General features: G+C 51.9%; 1 protein-coding gene across 1 annotated transcript; it reads left to right on the top strand.

Annotated features, from left to right (window-relative positions):
* The first annotated feature begins 1106 nt into the window (after positions 1 to 1106).
* Positions 1107 to 8149, top strand: GRPEL1 (GrpE like 1, mitochondrial). Its single transcript, XM_010998504.3, has 4 exons — positions 1107 to 1258; positions 3572 to 3734; positions 5066 to 5147; positions 7506 to 8149. Exons 1-4 carry the CDS (start codon positions 1155 to 1157, stop codon positions 7850 to 7852), a joined length of 696 nt encoding a protein of 231 aa, XP_010996806.2. The 5' UTR covers positions 1107 to 1154; the 3' UTR covers positions 7853 to 8149.
* The last annotated feature ends 820 nt before the right edge of the window (positions 8150 to 8969 follow it).

Here is an 8969-nt window from a genome sequence, read left to right as displayed (position 1 = left end):
GGTTTGGTTCTCACAAATACGACAAGCAGGCAGCCCTCCACTTGGGATACCACAGGCTGCAGCACCGGGGTCTGGGGGAGAACACAGGCTTCAGCCGGGGATCTGGGGCAGACCTCCATGTTAGCAGAGAGGACAAGCTCCAGCCCTCGATCCTGGTGGAGAGGACAGCAGGCCAGGCAATGCTGAAGCAGGAGCCAGGACAGAGCCTCGAGGGCAGCGGCAGGGGGGTATGAAAACAAGCAGCACCTCCCCGTCCAGCACCTCGGCTCCTTGGTGGGACGTGATACGGTAGCACTGACCTTTGTTAGAGTAACGAAAACATTTGGATTTATGATCTTTAGCTGTGTCCCCAATTTTCCTAGATGCTGTTCATATTTTGCTGTTTTGTTTTACTCTGAGAAAACTGAAGACGATGTGATTGCAAAGAAAACAACGTACACCCACGTTCTCCTCACCCAGCACCAGGACTGCCGCGTGGTGTCACGTTTGCTTCCTAGGGTTTCGGTTTTGTGCTAATAAAACTCACAGATAGCGACGGAGGCCCCTGCAGCCACCGGCCTCGGCGGAGCAGCCAGGACTATACTTTCTAAAGTCCCTCGGTTGCCTGCAGACGTGCTTTTGCCCTTGGCCCGCCTACCTGCATCTAGCCTACACTGAGCGCCCTGTGCCCGGCACGGTTCCAGGAGCTCGGGCTGTGAGGGAGCACAGGAGAAGCAGAGGACAGACGCCTGCCACGGCCCCACGCCGGCTCCCAGAGCAAAGGGCTGCGGGAAACGGCAAACACACGTCCGCAAAGGAAAGCCGACTCCGGAGTCTGTATCACCTAGAGCGCCCGCACTTCCGGCGCCCAGCCACCCACGCTTCCTCCCCATTGGTTCTTCCCTTGACCACGCCCGTCCACGGAGTCTCCGCCGGCTGTTTCCTTCACCTTTCACCTCCTCACCTCCTGGGGCTCCGGAAGGTCTCAGACCCCTCCTACCAGATGTTGGAGGAAGAGTGCTCCGTCATGACAGGCAATTATTGGTGCGTATAGTCTGTCCATCAAAAGAGAAGCGGAGGTGGATTGGCTGAGGGGAATAATTGGGCGGGGAAGCAAGCACAGGCTTTGCGCGAGTGGCCTAGCCCCCGAAGGGGCGGGCCAGCGGCCTCTGCTCATGCCCAGTGAGCGCGCAGTGCCGGCGGCGGCAGTGGCAGTCATGGCGGTTCGGTGCGTGAGGCTGGCGCGGTGTAGTATCCCGGCTTTGGCGTTGTCTCTCAGGTAAGAGGCGCCCGGCTGCCCGGGCTGAGGAGGGGCGGGGTGCGGCCCAAGCACGGGCGTCGTTGGCGGTGGTTCCCGGACGCGGGGCACGGACACCAGCCGGCCTGCCCTGTGGGGCCTGCCCTGCCGCCTCGCTGCCCGCGCTGCCCCTGCTACCCGCGCGGCGGGCCCGGAGTGGGCGGGACGGCGCCCCGCGCAAGTCCGAACCGCTCCGACCCGGGCCGCGAGCCCGGTCGCGTCGCAGAGCCGCGCGTGCCGGGTCCCCGAGGCGCCCGGCAGCGGCACACGGGCTCTTTCCGCTCAGCACGGATTCCTTGTCCACTTCTGCCTGCTCCCGAGTCCGAGGTCAGAAGTGCGGCGGGGTCATGAGTCAGTGCCCTCGCCTCATTATTTCTTTTTTTTTTTTTTTTTAACCCTGCGGTTTCTGCTTTTTGAAAGTCCAGACTCATAAATTAGTGTATTAGCATCTTCTGTGTTGGAAGAACTTCCCAGAACCAGGTTATCTATTAGAGAAGCTGCTCTGAGCCAAACGTTGGGTAGAAGCTGCGTGGGCAAGACCTGGATTTGTCCCGCAAGGAGCTCATTGAGCGGGTGGGGAGACCAGGCAGGTGAGGGAGAGAAGGTGCGATTGCCGGCTTGGTAAGTCATTTAGAGCAGTATGGGAACAAACCCATCTGGAATGCCTAAGTCAAAAAGGCTTTTTTCTCAAGTAACTTGTGGTTTTATATCTACCATTAATTGCCTGGGAAGTGATCTCCAAGTCAGCGTTAATTTCTGTCTCCGCCAAGGGGGTTGGCGGGAGGAGACCCGCATGGAGGGGTCAGGAGAGCGGAATTGTACTCTGAGCTGGCAGAGTAACTAAGCTCCCTGGGACGCCGTGTCCCTCCGTGTAGGACAGGGTGGGCTCTGACTGGGCCCTGTTCCTCTCCTACCACACTGCTGCTCCGGCAGCTCTAGGAGGGTCTGCAGAGCAGCGCTGACCTGCAGAAAGGCTGTGACCCTCGCCCCCGTAGGCCAGGACAACTAGCAAATAAGATGGCTTTACAACAGCACGTTGTGTTTTTAGACTTCAGCCTTTTTTTTTTAATCACAAAAGTAAACACAACACTCTCGGTAACAGACTAATGGACCCTTCCAGTACTCTCTGCAGGCCTAAGACACATGTACCTACTCATGATTTCTGGTTTGTCTTTGTAAAAACAGGGCCGTGTTTTCTGTATTTCTCTGTGTTTTGCCTTTCTTCTTACACAGTACACCTGCACCATATCTGTAAGTTGGCAGTTTAACACATTCTGTTTGGTAGCTACTCACTATTCCAGATCGTGGAAGCAACAGTTCAACCATCTCTTTCTGACCAGCATTCTGTTTCCAGCTTGTCACTCCGCATGCTGCCTTGTCATGTCACTCTGCCATGCTGTATGTATGTTCTGTGCGATCATAGCTTTCCTGTGCATTGAGGCAGTTTTCTTTGATCTGGGAAGAAAGTTGAATGCAGTTTATTTTCATATCGGTGTAAGTAAGAAGAGCTCCACTGGGCCTGGTGAAGAGATCCGTTTTGGGACTCTCATCATTCGTTAATGGCTTTGTGACCTTGGGCTTAACACTTAAACTTTTTCATGTGGGGATCAGATTGAGTAATATCTTAAGTCACTTCCAGGATTAGTTTTAGAGCTCTTTGTATTTCCCCTGTGCTCTCCTACCTCCCTGCCGTTGTCCAGGCTGGTCCCTGTTCCTAAAGTGGGTGTGTCTCATCCACTCCCAGTTCCGTGTGAATTCTCATCTGTCACTCAGAGCCCCTCTGCACATATTCTTTCATAGTCTTCCATTTCCCCAAAGCTGGAAGTATTCTCTGAGCCTCCTAAAGCACATGGTTCCTCTTTTATCACTTTAAAACCTCGATTATAGTTCTTTGTGTACAGATATCTTTTTTGTGTGACTATAAGTACCCTGTGGGCAAGATCTCCAGGTTTGTTCACTACTGGGCCTCACCTCTGGTAGTAGCTGCTGCATCAGTATGTGGTGGGGTGTGGATGACCAGACTTGAGAAGAAAGTGTTCAGAGTAGGAACAAGAGGAGGTTAGCACTGCGTCTTGGGTACATTGACATATTAGTTGAAGCATGTATTGCAGAAGATTTTGTATAAATAGCTTCCATACATCATATACAACTTACCTTTATTAGATCTAGGATAAATCCTTTCTCCTCCACAAGTCACTAGCAAAGAGTTTTAAGTTTTTTCCAATTTAAGTCATATGTGTGAGTTTAATAGGCAGAAAGACCATGGTTAATTTCTAGCATGTGGGCTTCTCTTAGGCCCTCTCCTCGGCTGCTGTGCACAGCTACAAAACAGAAGAACAGTGGCCAGAATTTGGAAGAGGATGTGGGTCCCAATGGACAGAAGACAGATCCTCCCTCTGCAGAGAAGACGCTCATAGAAGAGAAGGTCAAGTTGGAAGAGCAGCTGAAGGAGACCATGGTAAGTCCATGGAGCTCTTGGGGGACGTGGTCTGTTGAACTCCAAGTAAATCTCTTCCAAGGATGTCTGGCCAGCCTTCATGCTTTATTGACAAGAGAGGCTGAAGCCATCTTTGTCCAAGGACTGCGGTTGGGTCCTGCAACAAGTTACTGCTGAAGAAGGGAATAGGGCCCAAATCCCTTGTGGCTCTGGTTCTGTCATAAGAATCATCTTTATGTGCTACGTAGACTATATTGAATTAAGACTTAAAACGGTCTTTACAAGGGAGGAATATTCAGGATGGCTGATTAAGCTGGCTCTTAGGGAAGGATGAGGGTAGGGGGCAGAGGTGTGGCTATGTGGTGCTCTCATAGGGAAGGGGCAGTTTTATGAACTAGTTAGTGATACAGATTAGTACCCCGGACGAAAAAGCACAGGTGACACAAATCAGGTCCTTTAGGGATTTAAGAATGATCATGTCAAACACTGATGCTGGCACTGTTTTAACCCCTTTACTTATATAAATCCTCACGTCAACCCTGTGAGTCAGCTGTTAGTATCCTTGTTTCCAAATGAGGAAATTGAGGCCCAGGGCACTTCAGTAACGCTCCCAAGGTCACCAGCAGGCCAGGGCTGTGCCTAGTACGCCTTGCTCTTAAGGCTGCATTGGAATCACCTGCAGGCTGAAAACAGAGGGAGGGCCCAGCACGGTAACTGAGTGCATGGTAAAATAGAAATGCCAGGAGATGAGTGAAATTACAGGAAATGTTGTGAGAAATGAGGAGGATTTCAGAATTCGGATGATTATTACACAATAGATGTTTCACCCGAGCCATATCTAGGCAACGTTAAAAATACATGATTCATTGATGGGGTTGTACCTCTTCTGTAGGGTAGAGACCAAAACTGTCCACCAGGCTCGTGGTTCTCCTGAACCTCCTCAAGGCATGGCCACGAGGCAGTCAGCCCCTGTCCAGGATTCTAGGATTCCCTTAATTGAGAGATTCTGCTGAGCAGTGAATGGTCCTTCCTTGTGGGGAACTGTCAGAACCCCAGAAACTAGAAGCTTTTTCTTGTCCTTTCCACCGCTGCACACTTAAGTGAGGGTGGCCTTAGGGGCTGTGTGAAAATGTGGCACCCGGCCATCTTATTACCCACTTAGAAATCGTGACACAGGTTATTTCTGCTTATTAAGCAGCGCTGCCTGTAATCTGGAATCTCAAACAGAGCAATAGATGTTATTTGTATTTTGACTTGGAATTTGTTTTATCAGATTTGCTTTCCTATGAATTTGTTCCATACTTAATCTATGTATATTCCACCTCACACCTCCCCCCACTTTTTTTTTTAAGGAAAAATATAAGCGAGCTTTGGCTGATACTGAGAACTTACGGCAGAGGAGCCAAAAATTGGTGGAGGAGGCAAAACTATATGGTAAACTTTAAACATTGTATGATAATGATCCTGGAAGGAAGAAGCGGGCTGTGTCAGACGTGATCAGCCAGGGGTGGGGGTCGGGGCCTGCTGGTGGCAAGCCCTCCAGTTTGTAGGTTGGGTCGGCTGTCGCCTGGAAGGAGCAGAAATACCCATGACCCGCATTTGGAGCTGTGATTCCTCTAGTGAGGGGTGTGTCGATTGCTCTTCCACGTGAAGACTTGGTGTGAGCCCGTAGGGGCCTCTGGCAGGTCGGCCCTCTGAGGTTAACGTCCTTAGCTAGAGCAGCCTCAGAGGCGCGTTGGTATCCCTAAGATCTCCAAAACGCTGTCTGCTTTGTCGTCTTTGGATGTTTTTGTCCTCGTCCTTCCCATTTCACAGTTGAGATCAGTGAGGCTTGAATGACCTGCACTCACCACAAAGCAGGTAATGGCGCTAAGGCCCATCTCCCAGCTCCACGCGTGCTGTGTTGACAACACAGAAGGCTGCCGTTTGAGCTGTCAGCCAGGCGCCATCTCCCCATGTTATAGATGCGGAACCTCGGGCTCATGACCGGAGGGTCAGCCCGCGGGCACGCGCGTGGCGGCGGTGCGAACTAAGATGCAGGCCTTGTCATGTTTCCTCATTCAACACAGAACACTGCTCTTCTTGAAACACTTTGTTCTTGGATGCTGTCACCTCAGCTCCTGTTTTTCTTCCTCTTTCTGGTCATCCCCTTCGTTGGCCGCTTATCTGTCACCCTCCACGTGTCTGGGTTCTTCAGGCTCGGAGCCAGGCCGCCCCCTCACTGTGTCCCTGGGGACTTGCCCATCTGATGGGTCTAAACGGTGTCCACGCACAGGGTCGCTTTCCAGCTCAGGCGTTTCTCCTGCGCCTAGTGTGTCCTGACCGGGGTGTCTCACAGGGATTTCAAACTGGGTTTTCCCTTTGCCTGTGCTTCCTCTCTCCCCGTTTTAGGAAATGATACCGTTACCCACCCAGGCGTTTAGGTCTGTCACCTGAAGCCCTCCCTCAAGCCCACGCCCCCCGCCTGTGAGTGGTCGTCGCTGGGCTCTGGTTCATCCAGCTCCTGCTGCTGCCTTTGCTCTGGTCCAGGCCAGCATCAGCCCTCGCATCACCGCCCACCGCCCGACCAAAGTGCCGTTAAAGTGCAGTTCGCCTACGGCATACCTCCACCCGTTCCACCACCCACTCTGGAACCTTCGGCTACTCTAGGTCTGCCTCTTCGTGGTAGACTGGCTGCCCTTTGGTTCCTCAGATGCTTGGATCACTCTTGACTCTCCAGGCCTCGGCTCACAGAACCCTCCCCCGACTCCCTAGTCTAAATGAAGTCCTTCATAGATTAATTTGTCCTTAGTGCTCATGAGTGCTCCTTCGTGTGAGTGTGATTTGTGATTGTATTTGTCACCTATGTGATCATGTGCCTGTCTCGAAGCCTGTGCACTCCATGAGGGCAACAGTTCCCCAGCAACTGGCACAAGGGTGATCTATAACAGATGCTCACTGTTGTATTAGATAGGCAAAAATTTTTTAAGTTTCCCTGTAAAGCAGGCGCGTGGAAATACTGTATAAAGGAGTAGAGCCTTTGAGGCTTGAGAAGACGTGGGCGGGTCACACTGGAGCATCGGAGCAGGGTGGGCGCAGTGCCGTGTGGCCTTCGGGGACCCGGCAGGGGTCCTCTGGTCACTAGCATGCAGCATCTGCAGCGTTTTCTTGAAACCACAAACGCATATTTATGTAAAACGTTCCAACATGTTATTTCTTCTGTAGATTAAAGTTAAGACCTGGGGTGTGTCCTGGAAGCTGTTACCCTGTAGTGCCAAGTAACTGCTAATGCTTACTGAGTACTGAGAGTGTTCCGGGCACTCTGAGTGTGTAGAACTTTGATCCTCGTGAGCATGCTGTGTGTTAGATAGTCTTACCCCTGTTTTATAACTGAAGAAGCTGAGGCCCAGGGAGGTTAACCAGGATCACACAGCAGTTCAGTCCCAGCCAGGGAGACGTTCCCGGGCCCGTGCTCTGTAGCTGAGCACAGCAGCCACCTCTCCCTGGCGGGCCCGGGGCCACAGCGTGGCTGGACTTCGTGGGGACAACAGGCTCTGGAGTTTACGCCCCTCTCAGTCTGGGCAGGGCTGATGGTGAGGGGTCTGCACTTTGAGCTGCCTGTCTCTACCTCACTGGCTCTTGTCTAAACCTCAGAAGTTCGGGTTTTAGTCCAGCCAGTGAAATTCTAGGACAAACGAATGATTTGAAAAGGTGTCTTTCAGCAGCCTGTGCATGAAGGAAGTAGGGCTTCGGGATCTAATTGCCTGGGCAGTTGATATGGATGCAAATGATATCTTCTTTGACTCCGCCCAGGCATCCAGGGCTTCTGCAAGGACTTGCTGGAGGTTGCAGACATCTTGGAGAAGGCAACAGAGTCAGTTCCCAAGGAGGAGATCAGAGACGACAACCCCCACCTGAAGCACCTCTACGAGGGGCTCCTGATGACAGAGGTCCAGATCCAGAAAGTGTTCAGCAAGCACGGCCTTCTCCGCCTGAACCCCCTGGGGGCCAGGTTCGACCCGTACGAGCACGAGGCCCTGTTCCACACGCCGGTGGAGGGCAAGGAGCCCGGCACCGTGGCGCTGGTCAGCAAAGTGGGCTACAAGCTGCACGGGCGCACGCTGAGGCCCGCCCTGGTGGGCGTGGTCAAGGAGGCCTAGCGCCGCCCACTGCCGCACTTACGAGGCCCTTCATCTTTTCTCGTCTCTGAATACTTTTGACCTTTTCCTAAACCTTGTCAGAAGCCCTTAGTAACCAGTGGCTCGACAGAAAATTAAGCAAGTTGCGTTAATGAACTCTTAATTCGGGAGTTCGTTCGTTGATTTTTACTGTCACTAGGTCCTCGGGCTTACAGAGCAGGGCGACGGGACTCGACGGGACTGTAGGGTGTCAGGAAAACCTCTGTCTACTCACACTCTGGTGACGCCATGTTTTAAATGAATAAAGGTCTGCGCGGAGCCTGCAGTTTGGGTAGCTGGCGTCGCCGCCGCGCCGCGTCCTCTGTGTCTCCCGGAGCGCGCGAGTCCCTGGACCCCGTAGTCCACTGCCTTGCTTCAGTGAAGGAAGGGTAAAGGTTTAACATTTTTTTTGCCAAGAAAAATTTTATGATGCCCTTGGTGAAGAACACTTTTGAATTCATTTATCATCAGCTACCGTCTCACTGCTAAAAGTGATCGCCTTCTGGCTTTTGGAGCTGAGAAGTGAGTGGGTGCACTGTTAACAGTCCTCGCCATCTGATTTTGCCAGTAACTTGAGTCTGACAAAATTGGTTACTTTTAACCTGTTTTGTTCATCTTTTTATAGAAATGTTTAAATCTGTACCCAGCTAGTTGCTAATGACCTGGAGATATTTTTCCCTAGTAAGATGGACTTTTTAAGAAATCCAAGGGCTGCATGCTTGGTATATTTTAAATGTTAATGTTTAATCTTATTTAAGAGGATTAAAGCCCTGATACGTTTATTTTCCTACATTCTGATAACTATTTTGTGTGCTTTGGTGGCGGAGATCCTTACAAGGATAACTGTGACTTACTGCTCAAGTCCTGAGGCTGTGTACCCAACACATGTGAACGCGCCGGCTTCTGTACCTGAAGGGAGAGCAGCTTCCCCAGGGCCGTCCCTGGCAGGCGAGGGCCTGGGCCTGCGCGTGTCCGCCTGCAACCATGGAGACAGCAGGAGCCAGTATACACAGAGCACTCCGTTCCTCCTTTACATTAGGGAAGAAGTTGAATGACTGAGATGGCTGTTATCAACAAGAGAAAAAGTAACTTCCCACTG

Source organism: Camelus dromedarius, chromosome 1, assembly GCF_036321535.1.
Source record: "Camelus dromedarius isolate mCamDro1 chromosome 1, mCamDro1.pat, whole genome shotgun sequence".
Taxonomy (NCBI): Eukaryota; Metazoa; Chordata; class Mammalia; order Artiodactyla; family Camelidae; genus Camelus; species Camelus dromedarius.
This window is presented reverse-complemented; position numbering and strand designations above follow the sequence as displayed.